Below are 17,234 nucleotides of genomic sequence, written 5' to 3' on the forward strand. Positions count from 1 at the left end.
AAGAGCCGTAGCGGATGTTGAAACGAGTTTGTAGAGGGCTGCCTACAGCTTGGAAGTTTAAGCAAACTTTGGGTTTTCCAAAGATGTTTACGAATTTTTTTGCTAAACAAATAATTTCTTGTGCCCATCTCATAGAGACAAAGCTGCAAAAAGAAGGGGGTGGTGCTTCATTTTACATATTTCGAACATTAGCACCCCGCCTCTCCCTACCCATTTACCCCGCTGGGGTGGCGCAGTCGTTGCGGCACTCGACTACTGTTCTGCAATCCTACTGGACGTAGGATTAAATCTCGGCCTCGGCGGCTGTTTTTCGATGGAGGCGAAAAGCAAGGCGCCCGTGTGCTGTACGATGTCAGTGCACGTTAAAGAACCCCAGGTGGTTGAAATTTCCGGAGTCTTCCTTTACGGCGTCTCTCATAGCCTGAGTTGCTTTAGGACACTAAACCCCTTAAACCAAACCAAACCTCCCTACCCATTTCACTTATCGCAATCATGCAAAGAAAAAGGGTGCTTAGAATAGAGTGATTACAGTAGTTGCATGCTACTCAAGGCGAAGAAACCCATCAGTTTCCCTCAAAGGAGACTGTCCAGCCATTGGCATTGGCTGGTTGCCGTGACAAGCTTTGTAATTGACTAACTGACATCCCGCTGCAATGTAATCCCAGGCGACTAACATACTATAGTGGTGAACTTGCTTCCTTTATTTCATGTGAAATAGCATTTGGGGTGTAGACTGCATAAGAGTTGGTCTCTTGATTTGTAATGTTTTTGCAGGAACATACAAGAGTGCCGAAAAGAAAGTGACAAAATATCAATACAATTCAGCTGTCGAGAGCTCGGCATTGTCAGGTAAGCGTGAACTCTTAAGTCTAAGGTACTAGTAAATTATTTGTGCTCAAAATATGTTGAACTTTTTTTTTTGTAGGTAATGAATGTCCTGATGAGGCTGTCCGCCTGCCATCACCTCGTAAGTGATAACTGACAAGTATTATTTACTCTTAGTGTAGGTTCATTTGAAGCACGTTGATGCTAAGAGGGAAAGGCTGCACAGTTCATAAAATATGGCTGAAAGCTGAACCCTTATTGCATTCCTACTGGCTTGCTTTGGGTCAGAACATGCTTAAATACCTCTTTTCTTTCCTTTTTTTTTTCAGGGAGTACAAATTTTAGTTTTGCATTTTTTTTTTGTTCTTGGCTGACACTGTTGGCTCAGAGCATGACACAGCCTCTTGTGTCCTGTAACTGCATCTGCGTAAGGTCTGCATGCATGGCAAGCTGTATCTTTGCTCATCCGTTCGAATGTCTGTTAAACTAAACGGACAATTTCAATAAAAGCACCAGTAAATTTTACTGCACGTGGACATCAGTGTGAGTGGGTAGAAAAATATTACTTCTGAAAAAGAGCACATTGCTGGTGTACTTAGGTAGAACTGTTTTTGGTTATAAAGTGCCCCAGTTTCTTGATTTCTAGCCAGGGAGGAAAACTGGCATAGCATTAAATTTTAAGTAGTCCCATTACAATGATCCAAGGTTATTTGAAGGCTGCTTAAAGTAGAAAGAAACCTTAGTTGGCAGTCACAGTCGGGAAGAACGGGTGCTTAGTGAAGGGCCAATGGAATCATGTACTTGACTATTGTAGGAGTAAAAAAAGGGGGGGGGGTATGTAAACATTTCGGCACCTTGTATGAGTGTAAGAGGTACGGAATAAATAAAAAAAACTTCTGAAACTAGAAGTAACTTCAGCGTATGAATGACATACTGCTTTTTAGCAAAGAAATATGGAGGAAAATGAGGGGCGTCGTTACAAGATGCATATGAACAGTCAACAGCCACTGAGACAGGAAATTTTTTTGTTTGTGTGTGTTCTGAATTTGAAGTAGTAACATAATCATGAAGGTAATTGATTAGAGAGTAGAAGAAAAATAGCCATATGCTGCTGGTGTGATCTGAAATTCAGTGACTGTGGATTTGGATCCCACTGGCAGAATGTGTAGGTTTTTTTTTACTTCTTAATCAGTTCTCCGCAATTATGTTACTATAGTATATAGTTTACATTGATAAACATTAAAAAAATGTATGCTTTCCTTTGTGTCAGTGGCTGTTGGCTCCCTTCATATACTGCTTCTAAATGTTTTGTAGCACTTCATTTAGTTTGGAGTGGAGTGAAAAAGATAGCTCATAGTATTCCTTCATTTTTTTGTGGCATCAATACCAGTCAACAGGAAAGGCTAGGCTGTTTGGCAGCTCATCTATGAATTAGTGCTTTACATGAGGGCGAAATCAGGGATGTTCACTGTTTACTGCTTGCTCTGTGTACATATTATTCTCACGCGAAGTGCTTATCATTGTGAAGAAGTTATCAATGGGAATTAGCTGATTTAGCACCTTTATTTACTTTGTCTTCTTCATTAACATCATTGCTATATGCTTGCATTAAGCTCCAGCTTCTCCGGAACATATCCTGAGCGGCGATGGAGATGCTGAGAACCAGGAGCCGGCAGAGGAGCCTGCGGCCAGGTCTGACACAACCGCCACTGAACATCGTAAGACATTTCACATTTTTATTTCTGTGTGAACAGCCTTGAAGGAGTAAAGGTGCAGTTCATTTCGAAACTCAAAAGTTTCAATGAAATTGCCTTTCATACAAAAATCCGGTTCAAATATTTAGCAAAAGCAGGGGTATGATCCTATGTAGTGAAAAAATTTATCGGTGCTTTCGTAGCTTTGCTCTTTCAGTATTCGTACTGTGCAGTTTGCGGTGGGCCCTCCCTAGTGTTTGACATTTGTTAGTGCCTTGTAGTTTGTTCTGGAGATTGCTGTTGTTTCCTGTGGCCTAATTGCAACCTATGACTGCACTAATGATTGCAAACTACTGCTCTAGGACTACATAATGCTCAATGTATAGTCTACATCGTGAATCTACTTTCTGCACATTCTTTTTTTGTGACATTTGTTAATTGTGTATGAGTTATTGACAAATAATTTTTCTTCTGACATTATGATTATGGCCCAAATTACTTCTTGTTGGAAGAATTCGGGACAGCAGGTTTTCGGTTTCAAAACACTATGTACGAACTATGTCACTGGTACCAGTAATGTGATGAGGGTCACTATAGGCACTGTGCAGAAACCCAGGGGACAGCACTCGCGGCGAACAGGCAGCGCCACAAGTGAGCGCCAGAACATTTTCGTAGTAAGCCTCGCGGCCACTTGGGCAGGTTGCGCGCTTGAAAAAGGCGGCCAGTACAGCGAAATGGTGGCAGTTTCAGCCAGCTCGAGCGACGTAGCGAAGCGTAAACAATGCGAGAGCCACATGACAAAAGACGGAGAGACAGGGACACTAGCCTTGGCCACCCGCTGGGCATTTATTTATAGGCTGTAAACACTCGAAATGGAAGACATGAGAAGCGCGTGCAGTTGGAAAAGGCCGAGCAAAAAACGACGGGGGTGGGGGGCGTAAAAAACACGGAAAATGTAGAAAAATACAAAAAAAAATTTGTGGCGAACGCTCCTCCTCCCAAGTGTGGTACAGCTTCACAAAGGCCAGCTCGACCGCCCTAAGCTGGGGTGGCCGAGAAAAAAAGAAAGCTGTGCGGAATTGAGTGGCCAAGAAGGATGGAACGAGGGTGGGAGAAGAATAGGAATGAAGCTGGAGTCGAAGAAGAGAAAAAAGCCTTAAAAAAAAAGACAAGCCTGAAAACTTGAGAACGCAATTACCGGGGCCTGAAAATGCCGCAGGCACTTGTATTACGCAGACGGCTTTTGAAGACTTTAGCTGTTTTCTGGCGAGGCGGTTGCCGCTTTTCTCTGCGATAAAGGAAAGGATGGCAGACGGCACGCGGTCGCTGAGACAGTGACACAGCTATGAGGATGGAAATTCTCCTACAGCATGGCACAACAAGCAATCTACAGTTACTGATACACATGCATGTCTTCCCCTCTGTCACATGTCAGAATTGTAGCATGCCTAATTTTCTTTGTCTTTGAAAGAACGTCCTGCCTTATCCCGACTTGAATGCTAGTTTTCTTTCGTTTTTTTTTTTATAGATTCTTATTGCCTCTTTAACGGTACTTTCAAGTCCTCTGCCACAGAATTAAGTTTTGACAGGGAAAGGTAAGAGGTGGTAGCCAGCCGCTCGACAACTTGTTAGAGCAGGAGAGCATGTAATGAATGCAAGATCTGTTCAGAGCGCCCACGAATAAGTAAAAATATATATATATATATATATATATATATATTTTTTACTTATTTTTTACTATAGTCTCGATTGAGCAGTATGGCGTGAGAAACAGCTCATCATTTTAGGTACAACAGCTCAGTAGACATCGAAATGTCATTGGCACAGCTAAATGAATAAAGCTTATGGAATGGCAGACAAGGGCTTTATGAATCATACCTACAGAGGAGGGCGAAGCGGAAAGCTGGTACTTCGACGCCAGATAGGCAAGCTTTTTTTTTAGGTATTTTTGTTTGGTTTGTATAACATTCCAGGATTGCAAGGCGCTCATCTACGTAGGTGAAAGTTTTAGCGCATACATGGGGAAATGATTAAATTGAGTTACTTTTTTTGCGGGCCGCATTGAGGCAGTTCAATATTCACATCATTTATTTTATGCTGAAAGTTAGGTTTGTTCCTCCTTAAAAGGATCAAAAATTTGAAATTGTGCTCCAAAATGCAGTTTTTTCCTGGGATATGGGTTTCACAGCTCTAAATCCTACTTGATCTGTTGCATCCCTGAAACATGTTTTAGTTCTAATCTAGCTCTAATATAGCCCGATGCCTTACTGTTGCAAATGATATGCAAAGTAAATGACAGTGCACTCTTAGGGAGAAATAGAATGATTACATATAACATGCATAGTAGAAGCCTGATTATGGGAGATGTGATTTGATGTATCATGCACTTAAATATGGGTCAGTTCTGTCATCATTTGTGGCTCAAATTTTTCTGTATGTGAAAGGGCAATGATGAATTTTCAAATAATGAATGACTAGATAAAATAACAAAGGTCACTTTAAAGATACCATTTCCTGACATAGTTTTTTTCTTAAGGTATAATACAGAGTACAGTGTTGCTGCATATGCTCTTTACACACTGGTGCCTTAAGCATTTAGTAATCCTACCCTCAGTGAACATTTTGGCATTTCAGAGACCCAGCTGAAGGTGCTTCGCATGCTGTATGAGATTAGACAACAACAGCGTGATAATGAACACCGAGTGCTGCAGCACCAGGAAGCAGTGCTCGGAAGGCTTGCTAGCCTGGAAGCAGCTATAGCTCAGGCTGCCCCATCACCAGAGGCTGTGGCAACTGTGACCAACCCCGAGTTGCCAGCCTACACATTGGCAGAACTGGAGGCAGCAGAAGCTGCTGTAAAGAACGACACTGTTGCTACTGCGCTGGTAATTATATAATCTTAACATTCAAATCCTGGTGAAGCTGGACATTTGGCAATGTGTTGCATCAGCGGCTATAAGTTATCTCTTTCGTTACCATGCCTATTCAAATCGATTGCTGGTGATTGATGCTTTAAATTGCAGATTTCAACATGTTAGAATCGTTTCTTGTGTATCTAGCGCCACCCATCTTTTAGTTTAGGCGCTGCACTTGTAGAACCAGTTGAATTTTTTCCTGCTCTGGCAACGTTTTGATTTTTGATGGACCTTTTTGAGAAATAATGTCTGTGTTGCGAAAAAGGGCATGGCGGCCGCGTTAAAAAGAATCCCTACCACTTGTGCATTACATCAATATAGCATTAACATCAAATTTTTGTGATCAAAAGATTTGCACTAATTCAAATATAGAATGACATTGCCGGCTTGATCATATAGTATAGTATTGCGTCTATATAATTACTCGGAAATGGCGTCGGCTATTCACTAGTCAGCTTTGACTGAGTCCGAGTGGTTTTATTCCAAAAAACGCATTCCTGAAGGTCTCCCACGTGTCCAACGTGTATACCCGGCCCTTACAGCCAGTTTGCAACTGTGTTGGTTTGGTGCCTACAAAAACCAGGAACTGCTTCACTGCATCGCACGAGAAAAGGCTGTTTGTTTCGTTTTCTTTTTTTTTTTATGTAGGCGAAGAACGGCGCTGTACAGATAGTTTATTTTTCTACAGTGTTCCTGGGTCATGTATATTCTAAATTTTTTTTTATTAACAATACATCTGTAGATATCATGCCTTTTCTATCTTGCTTCTATCAACTCGCCACAAAAATTACAATCTCCGATTTTTTGTGTGTTCCAGAATAAATTTTTGCTTTGTACTTATGTTTTTGGAAACAGCATTTCGTTCTGTTCAATTTTGTCTGCTATAACGCGTGCTGCAGTATTATTTGTGCTGGCAAAAGAATATCTTCAGAGTCCCGTGAAAGACTGCCATTTTCTTGCGGTAAAGAAAGAATTAAGGGAAGGTTCACGGGTTAATCAATCATTTTTAGTTATTGAATGTGCCAGATTCGTAAGGTTCATTTTAGGACAGTAGAGCTACATTGAAGCATTTGGAAAGCAAAGCAAAATGCTATTTATGGCCAGGGACAAAGCTCTGCGTAACGAATTAATGACGGAGAACATTGCAGAACTGATAAATTTTCGGGTATTCATGTCGTTTTAGACCTGTAATCGCATTATTACTTTTTGGACGGCATGTAATTTTAATAAAGTAGTGATTAGTGTTTCATGCCCCAGTAGCAATTGTTTAATTGTGTATTTGCTTTCAGCGGAAGCAGCTGATGCGCCTGGGGGGCAGATCCCTAAAGGAAGTGGCCAGCAACATCATGACAAGCATCATGGGAGTGGAAGTTCAAAGGCTCTGCAGCCTGCACGGGCGTAAAGGGAAGAAGGCCTTCATTTCGATGAGGCTATGCAGAGGGGCAACAGGTATATTTTTTATTTTGCTCTTGCCATTTAAATTTGAAACATTAACAAAAACTTTCTTGGTGCTTTGTTTAACTACGAAGCCTTGTTTGCTATATTGTGACACAGAGGTGGAAAGCAGCACGTCAATAGTAAAACTACTGGCACACCACAAAACTGTAGCTTATAAGTGGTGATTGGTTTTCAGGAAAATGCTGCCATTCTAAACACACCATGCTGTTCCAAAACCATACACAGTTCCTTTGTCAACACTGGCAAGTTACTTTGCGACAGCCAAGTTAGTCTTTATTTAGAGCGGTCGAGAGGAGTCAGTACTTCTACTTCTTATATCAGCTGTAATTATTTCTAGTGGCAGCAAAATTGCATGGAGCAGCCACACTTTTTAAATGCAGCTTTTACAGTCGAACCCGGTTATATCGAACTCACGAAATATCCCCTTGAAATTCCCATGTAAAAGTATAGGAAAGCCGCGTCATATATCAACTCAATTTCACCGGTCGTTCGATATATCGAACTCTGCACCACGCACTGGAAAGCGTGCCTTCCCCAAAGACGGTCGCATTACCCTTGGCCGTTTGCCGCGTGACGTTGTCAAGCCACGCGTGGAAGGAACGAGAGGGAACAGTTCGGCGACGGCTGGTCTGGGCAGCGCCGCGCCCATTCCCCAAAGGCGCGCGCATCTGCAGTTGTCGTTTCCCGCGCGCCAACACATGACGTTTGCAAGCCATGTGCGTGGGTGTGCCCATTCTTTTGCTGAGCTATCTCTCTCCTTCAGCACGCGCAACGCATGCGCCAAGCCAGCTCAGCCCGTTTTCAGACAGCCGTCGAACGCTTTCTCCAGCGTGTGTTGCGAACCCTCTACATGCGGCGGCGCGGCGGCGGACGTGGCTATGGCGCCTGCGGATGTTAAGAAGCGCCAGCTCTCTGCTTCTTTTTTTTTTTTTTGCGAGAGTCATCCTTTCCTATCGTTGGGCTGTACGCGCGGCGTAGCGTAAGATATGGCGGCTGCGGACGTTAAAAAGCGGGAGGGATTTTTTTTTCTTTTTTTGCGGATTGTTTATTTTATTTATTTTTTATCGTTTATCCTTGCATATATGAATCAGCGAAAGCACGCGGTCAGCTGCTGCGATCATGACACCCGCCCCAAGCGCGGCATGATAAATCGAACCAGGCTTGTGCAATCAAGCCATCACGGGCCCTGCCAAGTTAGCTCCCCGCCACCGCAGGAGCTATCAAAAGATAAACGCGCCCCGACGTTATCGCTGCGCAGCATTTTGGCACGCTGCCAATGAGCTGTGGATGAGACGACCGAAACGGACTGACGCGCACCATCGAGATGCAACACAGAAACCTTGTTTTGAGCTGCCGCGGTGGCTCGAGCGACAAGAGGGACGCAGTTCCAACAGGTTTGAAAATTTTCGCTCTGTCGCTGCCGCTCGTCGCTTGCATGTGAGCGAGCTAGCCTTATCGCATTTTTTTTTTCAAATTCTCGGGTGCAAAAGTAAAGGGTGGGTTCATTATGCGAGTGGGTTGATTACGCGACAAATACGGTATCGTTTTTTCGCATCGTAAGTGCCGTCACAAGCCGATTTCTGTATATCAAATTATCGATATATCGAACTATTTCGCGATCCCCTTCGAGTTCGATATATCCGGGTTCGACTGTATAGGTGCCTGTTTCAGACATTATCGATGTAGCTGGCCACCTACCACTCGTGGTGGGTAGTAGCAGAATTAAGTACCCCTGCATCAGCTAGCAGGTGGTAAAGTGGAGATTTCGCTATCTCCCCATAATAGAAGAGAGAGTGAGAGACTGCAGGTTGTTTAGTGGATGTGGGTATAGTGATAGCCTAGGAATTTGAAACCGGAAGGTGGCTACCGTGAAAGGGCAAAACTATGAGTGCAGAATAACGTGGAACCTGAGAGTGTTGCAGTGAAAAGAAGCTGGAGGTTGACTACCGCAGGTATGGAAGTGCTGCTCCATTTGCTCCAAACTGCTTTCCGCGCTCCATCTGCTCCAAAATGCAATATTGCTCCGGACCATCTCCAAACAGGCTGCCGGAGTGTTGTGTTTTGAAACTGATTTCAGTGACTATTAATAATGTTGCTCACAAAAAATTCAATCTGATGCAGTTTGATTAAGCAGCTTTGAGAAGTGCAGCGGGGTGGTGACATGTGAATTGCATGTACATTGTACAGTCGAACCCGGATATATCGAACTCGAAGGGGATCGCGAAAAAGTTCGATATATCGATAATTCGATATACAGAAATTGGCTTGTGACGGCACTTACGATGCGAAAAAACGATACCGTATTTGCCGCGTAATCAACTCACTCGCATAATGAACCCTCTCTCCACTTTTGCGCCCGAGAATTTGAAAAACAAAAAATGCTTTAAGGCCAGCTCGCTCACATGCAAGCGATTGAGCGATCTCAGCGACGACTGGTAGCGACAGAGCGAAAAATTTCAAATTTGTTGGAACTGCGTCCCTCTTGCCGCTCGAGCCACCGCGGCAGCTCAAGAAAAGGTTTCTGTGTCGCCGCGGCTGTGGCGGCAGAAATCGCGAGCATTTTCGCTTGCATGTCGATGGCGCGCGTCAGTCCGTTTCGGTCGTCTCATCCACAGCTCATTGGCAGCGTGCCAAGATGCTGCGCAGCGATAACGTCGGGGCGCGTTTATCTTTTGATAGCCCCTGCGGTGGCGGGGAGCGAACTTGGCAGAGTGCCCCTGATGGCTTGATTGCACAAGCCTGGTTCGATTTATCACACCGCGCTTGAGGCGGGCGTCATGATCGCAGCAGCTGACCGCGTGCTTTCGCTGATTCATACATGCAAGGATAAAAAATGAAATAAACATCCCCGCAAAAAAGAAATCCTGCCGCTTCTTAACGTCCGCAGCCGCCATATCTCAGGCTACGTCGCGGGTACAGCACAACGATAAGAAAGAATGACTCGCAAAAAAAAAATAGAGAGAGAGAGCTATCGCTTCTTAACGTCCGCAGGCGCCATAGCCACGTCAGCCCCCGTGCGCAGAGGGTTCGCAACACACGCTGGAGAAAGCGTCCCACGTCTGTCTGAAAACGGGCTGAGCTGGCTTGGCGCGTGCGTAGCGCGTGCTGAAGAAGAGAGCTCGGCAAAAGAATGGGCACACCCACGCACATGGCTTGCAAACGTCATGTGTTGGCGCACGGGAAACGATAACTGCAGATGCATGCGCCTTTGGCGAATGGGCGCGGCGCTGTCCAGAACTGTCCCCTCTCATTCCTTCCGCGCGTGGCTTGAAAACGTCACGCGGCAAACGGCCAAGAGTGATGCGATCGTCTTTGAGGAAGGCACACTGTCCAGTGCGTAGTGCGGAGTTCGATATATCGAACGACCGGCGAAATTGAGTTCGATATATGACGCGGCTTTCCTATACTTTTACATGGAACTTTCAAGGGGATGTTCCATGAGTTCGATATAACCAAAATTCGATATATCCTGGTTCGACTGTAAAGGGACAGCGTGGTCAAAACTATTGGCAGCACACCAGTTGCAGAGGTGTAATAAATCTTGTGCTGAGCGTAATACATATAAAATATTCATAAACTACAAAAATATGGAGCATAAATTTTTTTTGCATGTAAATTTAAAACGAGCCACAAGTGTTTGGAGGGACTCCATTGCAAAATAAACCTTTCTACATGACATGGCACTTTCTCCCAGCCTTTTGAATCACCAGTGGTGAAGGGAGCGAGAACAGTGAGAGAGGCAGACACTGCAAACTACTATGAGCCATTGACTGGTTGTCCGGCTTCAAAGAACTGCACGATTTGTAATGGTTCTGCTTTGTAAACCGGCAGATACCATCGAGGCTGTCATGCGAGATCAAAGCATACTCAGGGTGTCTAGCAGCCGGGAAAACCGGGAATTGTAAGGAAAATTTCATGCACCGGGAAAAATAATTACTCCGGCAGTTGCCAGCGCGAAAGCGTCAGCGAGCTGAGCTACAGCTGGGGTTCGTTGTGACACTCCGGCGGTTGACCGCTCATGTCTTCGCGATCTCTCCGCAGGTTCCGAGCTTCGTGTGCGCGATAAAATTGCTTAACACTTTCATGTCCATAATCACGAACTCTGTATCGGCACCATATTCCGCGCTAACGCCAAGGTGAAACTCTCGTTGAATCTCGGACTTTCCCGACAGAACAGACTTCTGCAGTAGAGTAGCACGCGGCGGCGGTAACTCGGTGTAGCGTGATCCAGGATGCAATTTGCGCTGTAATTTGAACCCGCGGAGTCTTAATCGGGCAGCGTGGTTGGTGTTCCTTGCACATCTAACAAGTCTGGCACTGGCTGTAACTCAGGTCCCGACGGTACGCTTGTGGCTGGCGACTTCTGGTTTTTGTTCCACGCCCGCTTCTTACTGCTTCCAAAAGCTTATTACGTGCACGGTTACAATCTGTTTTCTGGCATCTTGATTGCAAGGAAAAACTGCATAAAACTGTGCATCGAGAAACACGAGCACAAACGGAGGCACGCGTGAAAAGGCGGCCATAGCGGCTAACGCAAAACAGCAAGAAAAAGAATGATGCGCCAATCCCACTAGTCAATGAGAGACGCAGAAGCCTGCTGTAAACCGGTGCGCGCAGCCAGTCAACACCACCTAGTCTTCTAGGTGGTGTTGAGCCAGTCCACTTGAGCGAAGCCATTTTTAGATAGCGCAAATTGAGCACAAAGAAAACAGTTTTAAACCAAGCCCAATGTGGCGGTGATCGGCCGGGTGCAACGCACGTGGTGTGCGCAGGAATTTCGAACAAAATTCTGCATGGGGCATTTAATGGCTGCCGTGACATTTTAAAAGCCGATTTTATCACAATTCCTGACTGAATTCAGCGTTAATAATTCGAGTGTAAGTGCTCGAAAGGATAAACATTCCGAAAACGCGTTTTCTCTATATCAGTTTTTGACCATTTTCGACTCTCGTCTCCCCTTAATTAACTCTACGGCTGTTATTTTAAAAATTTTTGCTACTGCAAACCTTCAACTAATTTTCCAGCTGATTGCGCATTTATCAACAGTGTGAACGTGTGCAGTTTCCTTTAATGGCTGCGGGCGACGCCACTATTGTTCACATAGGTACGGCCGAGGCGGTATTACAGCACTTCCGCTCAAAACCTTGGAACTGAATGCTTTTACGTCACAGCACCTTTTGAGAGGCTTTGAGCGGAAGTTCTTCCAACCAATCGCAGAGCGTTCTGAACTGAACGCAGTTCTGTAATACTGCCCCTGGTCTCCCTCGAGACCGGCCAAAACTATAGGGTGCCTCGATGCGAGGCACCCTATATACACCCGAATTTTGACCAATCAAAACCGTCGTTAACAATAACAGCCTGATCACTATTGTAAACTGCATAATATGGTTAATGAATAGCTTTTTGCTGGGAATTATTCGTCTATACTCATTATCATCAGCAGCTACATCTTTGAGCCTCTTCACTTGTCAGGAAATTTAACCTGAAATAATCAGGGAAAGCCTGGAAAAGTCGGGGATTTTGAAAATAGTGGTTTGCTAGACACCCTGATACTTGAACTGTTATGGGGGTGATGTCACTTAGATGTCAATCACTAAAATTGTTCTCAAGATTGTTGAAAACTCACACAGGGTCTTTTGCTAGTGTATTAAAATTAAGGAAGCCCAAGCATAGCTCAAGTGATGATGTGAGCAGTTACTAACTGGAGGCCGTGATGTACAGAATTGGGAGGAGAAAAAGGCTACCGTTCAGTGCCTTCTTTCCTCCTTGCAGCCACTACTGACCAGTACCCAGAAAATTGTCAGCACAAGCATAGGATCAAAAAGGATATGCACAAAGCAGAGAGCAGAAATGTGCTGCTCATCGGTGTGAGCTAAAAACAAGTTTTAATGCTTGAGCGCATCAGAATGGTAGACTTCACTTTTGAATCTCTCAGGTCAAAATAGTGAACGGCTTTTCAAAGTTGATATTAAGCTATGAAGTGTAGGAGCAGGCATTCCATTTGCTGCTAGTCTCCTCCAAATTGTTGCTCAGATCAGTTATTTAACTTTAAGGACCTGTACGTTTTGACTGCGGGCATAATCGGCAAAGCATTGAATTTTAAATCAAAAGCATTCAAATAGGATGTATTTATGTCGAGAAGTGAAAATTGTCATCTATAGAAGCGTTTCATCCAAAAACATGCTCGAAACATATTTTGAGTCCTTCAAATACTCGTTTTATTGCTCCAAAGCTCCTCTAAAATGGCTTTATTACTGCTCCCTGAACTACTCCAAAATGCTTGAGCCTGCTTCCACCCCTGTTACCATAAAAGCAGTTCATGATGAGAACGGGGGAAGGGTATCAGCTAGACTGAGAAGAGGGAAAGGCAGAAGCATGAGTGGAAAAGGGGGAGGGTAAGAGAGGCATGCTTCATCTGTGCAGTTGGTTGTGTTATGGGGCCTTACTGAAATGTGAATGGACAAAATAGAAACATCCTTATGCACTGCCCAAGACAACTGCACGACTCCATTGCTGTGATGACCTCATGTAACCTATGCAAAAGATCTTATTTTTTTTCTTATCAGAACTGCCATTGATCCAGCATCTGAAAAACACTGCCTCTTCTTGGTCCACAAGGCCTCCATTATATGGGTGGCTGTTCCTGGCCCTACGGGGCTGGGACTGGTAGGTCAACGCCACTTGCGGCGGGGGCTAGCCTGCCACTGAATTCCTATCTGTTGTAGGCCGTCATTGCCACCGCTTAGGGGGTGGACGACGGCTGTTGTTGCGGCGCGCGTCTTTCTCCCTCTGGCCTCTCATTATGGTCAAACTACCTTGCACTTGCTAAATGGCATCGCAGGTGGCCGGTTAATAAAAGACATGCGACCTCTAATTTGTAACAGGAAGACCACTCTTTCGAGGGGCATGTTCAGCTTCGAATTATGGCATAAAACGATACAGCTCCAGAAATGCGGCATTAAAATAAAATTACAGAAACAACATATGAACCTTTTATAATCAGCAATATGGCAGATGATTACAATATTCTTCAATAAGAAATTTTAGCACAGCTCTTCAGATAATTAGGTTTTGTGATATGCCAGATAGTATAGCTAGTCTTCATTTCCCACATATTGTTCATGCTTCAATTCACTCCTTTCCCAGTTCTTCACTGTTATAATGGATGCCTTGTTGTGGCTGTAGGAAGAAGGAAAACAAAATGCATGGGCCTGCTCTGAGCCACCTCTGCATGAGGCAGCGGAGGTGGCTCAACTACAAGCTAGTAGCAGGCCCATGCATTTTGCTTTCCTTCTTCCTACAGCCACAACAACAAGGCATCCATTATAACAGTGGAGAACTGGGAAAGGAGTGAATTGAAGCAAGAATAATACGTGGGAAATGAAGACTAGCTATACTATCTGGCATATCACAAAACCTAATTATCTAAAGAGCTGTGCTAAAATTTCTTATTGAAGAATATTGTAATCATCTGCCATATTGCTGATTATAAAAGGTTCATATGTTGTTTCCGTAATTTTATTTTAATGCCACATTTCTGGAGCTGTATCGTTTTATGCCATAATTCGAAGTTGAACATGCCCCTCGAAAGAGTGGTGTCTTCCTGTTATGAATTAGAGGTCGCATGTCTTTTATTAACTGGCCACCTGTGATGCCATTTAGCAAGTGCAAGGTGGTTTAACCATAATGAGAGGCCAGCACTCTTATTTAAAGAGGCTTCTTCAGCAATTTTTGTTTAGTTGTGTTGAAATTATAATAACGGAGGTTAAATGCAAAGAAAGCAGTGTTGTCTGCATCATCAGTATAAAGTCGACGACCGATTTTTCGGACACCCAATTCTTTTGGACATGCTTGATCATTCGGATTTTTTCCCGGCCCCAGGACATACCTTATAAAGTCAATGTATTACGCTGTTCAAAATTTCGGACATTCTAAGGAGGGCTATTCGATTTTTCGGACATTCCATGCGTCAGCCGGGCCAACTGCCACACATTTTGAGCGGTGTCGCTGCCATCTTGTTTCTTTACTTTTTCCTTCGATAGCCTTGAAACCGGTGCCGGCCTTGCGTGCCGCTCATGGTGCCGCTCCTTAGCTAAACACGCTGGATCGAGGCTATTATATTTGCCTAGCAGCTTTCGTTTCCGGGACAACGTCGCTGCCGGAGTGGTTTTTTTTTTCTTTTAGCGTGATCGTTTCTACTGGGGCCTGTTCCTCTGTGTGTTTGCCGTGTAGGCCTAGCCATGGTCATGCTGATGTGAGAACTACGTTCTGTCGCTACTGTGGCTCGCATTTTATTGAATTGGCTTCAGTTCTGTTTCCAGATTTTATAAGATTTTTTTTTTCGTGCAACGCGACAGCTAGAAGGCACTCAACGGAGTGAGTGTTGTGATTCAGTGTTTGCGGTGTGCCTCAACAGTGGGAAAACCTACTCTGTCGATTTGCTTGGAGCACTTAGTACCCTCGCCGATGCATGGAAGTCTATAGCACCCACAACGCTGCGCAATTGCTTCCGCGACGCGGGATTTGTGCTGAATGAAGAGTCGGCTGCCTTAGACAAGGAGAGCGTCGTCGAGCAGTTGTCAGGCAGTGAGCATTTCATTCACGACCTTCGCACTTCTGGTGTCGAAATTCCATCGGCTGTCTCGTTTTCAAAGTTCACAGACATGGACCACCATGGAACTGTGCTCTGGGCTCATAGATACAGTAATTATTCGCCAAGTGCTTGTGGAGTCTGAGAGCGAGGATGATGATGACTCACCTGCAGCAGCGCAGCCGACGCAAGATGAGCTGGTGCAAGCAAAATTCAGGTGGACCTATTAGCACGGAAGTGGAGCGTGGTGCAGAAAAGCATTAATGACTTTTTCCGGCCTCAAAGTGAATAATTGAGCTTTTTTGGTGCACATTTGCTTTTTCGGAGATTTTTGTGGTCCATTGAGAGTCCGAAAAATCGGTCGTCGTCTGTACATTTAAAGGCTCCCGGGGATCTAAATTAGTATATATGCGGCACCCTCATAGCCGATGTCACTTCTGAATGGCCAAACCCGTTTATTTGCCCATTATACTTTTCATTAACTAATGTGCATTATTTTTATGTTTGTGGAGTGTTATTAAAAATTGCTCATTACTCCACTTATTTTCTGCAGATGCCATTTCGGAGAAGCTGGGGGTGGATGCCAGCGAAGCGCAGGGCTTTATTCGCAGGTGGCTGCCAGGTTCCTGTGATAGGGGAGGTGGTAGGAAAAGGCGATTTACAGATGCCTTCACCCCTCCTACCACAGTGGCACCACATGCAGATGCCAGTGCAGGGGCATCCCCCTGCACTGTGGGTCCGTGCATGCCCTCCACCCCTAGCACACAGCCCTCTCCTGTGGCCCCTTCCATCCTTGCCCAAGCACCCTCCCCTGTGGTGGCCCCTCCCATCCTTGCCCAAGCACCCTCCCCCGTGGTGGCTCCTCCCATCCTTGCCCAAGCACCCTCCCCTGTGCCCCCTTCCACTCACCCTCAAGCACCCTCCCTCCCCTAGACCTCATCTAAACGTTGTGCCAGCAGGCAAGCAACTCTATTGAAAGAAAATAAACATTTTTATGCATTTTGAATGACTGTATTTGCTTTTTAGCATTAAATAGCGAAATCCAAAGGTACAACCAATAGGATGAGTGGCTGCATGCATTACTACTGCTGGAAATTCCTTGCATGCCTGCTGTATATGGGACATAAATGGGAAAACCAGTGATATGCCAATGTAAAATAAGCTAGTGGTTTATGATGGGGCAAGAATGGAAAATACAATGATGTGCCCATGTAGGATAAGGCATCGGTTTATGATGGGGCAAGAATGGAAAATACAATGATGTGCCTATGAAGGTTAAGCCACTAGTTTTCCAACCATAGGATTTCCAATGAATTGCAAAGGTTGTCCAACTTGGACAATGAATGGAAATCCAACAGTAGGCCCATGTTGGTTAGGCCTAAGTGGATGTAAGTTGGTACAATATTGGTATGAATGATTGTCCAATGTCGGAAAAAGTAGTAATTTTCCGAAAAGCCTGTGTTGGTCCAATATTGACGCCAGTGCTTTCCAGTATTGGAACATCCTCGGTCCAATGTTGGTGTGCTGCTTGGGAAGTGGCACTTCTTGGTGTTGAGCTGAAGGCCTGCCGAAGCGAGACAGGTGAGGACTTCATTCAGGCGCGTGAGATGGTCATTAAAGGTTGTCGAAAAGACAACAATGTCGTCCAAGTAGCACAAACAGGTTCTCCATTTTAGGCCACGAAGCACAGTATCGATCATTCTTTCAAATGTCGCTGGTGCGTTACAAAGTCCGAAAGGCATAACATTAAAT

The 17,234-nt window shown here is 44.7% G+C and overlaps 1 protein-coding gene across 1 annotated transcript; it reads left to right on the forward strand.

The window, feature by feature from the left end:
- The first annotated feature begins 2,471 nt into the window (after positions 1–2,471).
- Positions 2,472–16,415, forward strand: LOC146200324 (uncharacterized). Its single transcript, XM_084592330.1, has 4 exons — positions 2,472–2,517; positions 5,154–5,404; positions 6,724–6,883; positions 16,036–16,415. The coding sequence occupies exons 1-4, from the start codon at positions 2,472–2,474 to the stop codon at positions 16,413–16,415; spliced, it is 837 nt and encodes a 278-aa protein (XP_084448456.1).
- Positions 16,416–17,234: the final 819 nt, after the last annotated feature.

Source organism: Amblyomma maculatum, chromosome 2 (assembly GCF_055883805.1).
Source record: "Amblyomma maculatum isolate TAMU_Amacu chromosome 2, ASM5588380v1, whole genome shotgun sequence".
NCBI classification, from domain to species: Eukaryota; Metazoa; Arthropoda; class Arachnida; order Ixodida; family Ixodidae; genus Amblyomma; species Amblyomma maculatum.

Excerpts from the sequence above, each read along its gene's own strand:
- LOC146200324 (XM_084592330.1), top strand. The coding sequence starts at position 2,472 with ATGGAGATGCTGAGAACCAGGAGCCGGCAGAGGAGCCTGCGGCCAG. Across the intron at positions 5,405-6,723 it reads ACACTGTTGCTACTGCGCTG|CGGAAGCAGCTGATGCGCCT; the intron begins GTAATTATATAA and ends ATTTGCTTTCAG. Across the intron at positions 6,884-16,035 it reads GCTATGCAGAGGGGCAACAG|ATGCCATTTCGGAGAAGCTG; the intron begins GTATATTTTTTA and ends TATTTTCTGCAG.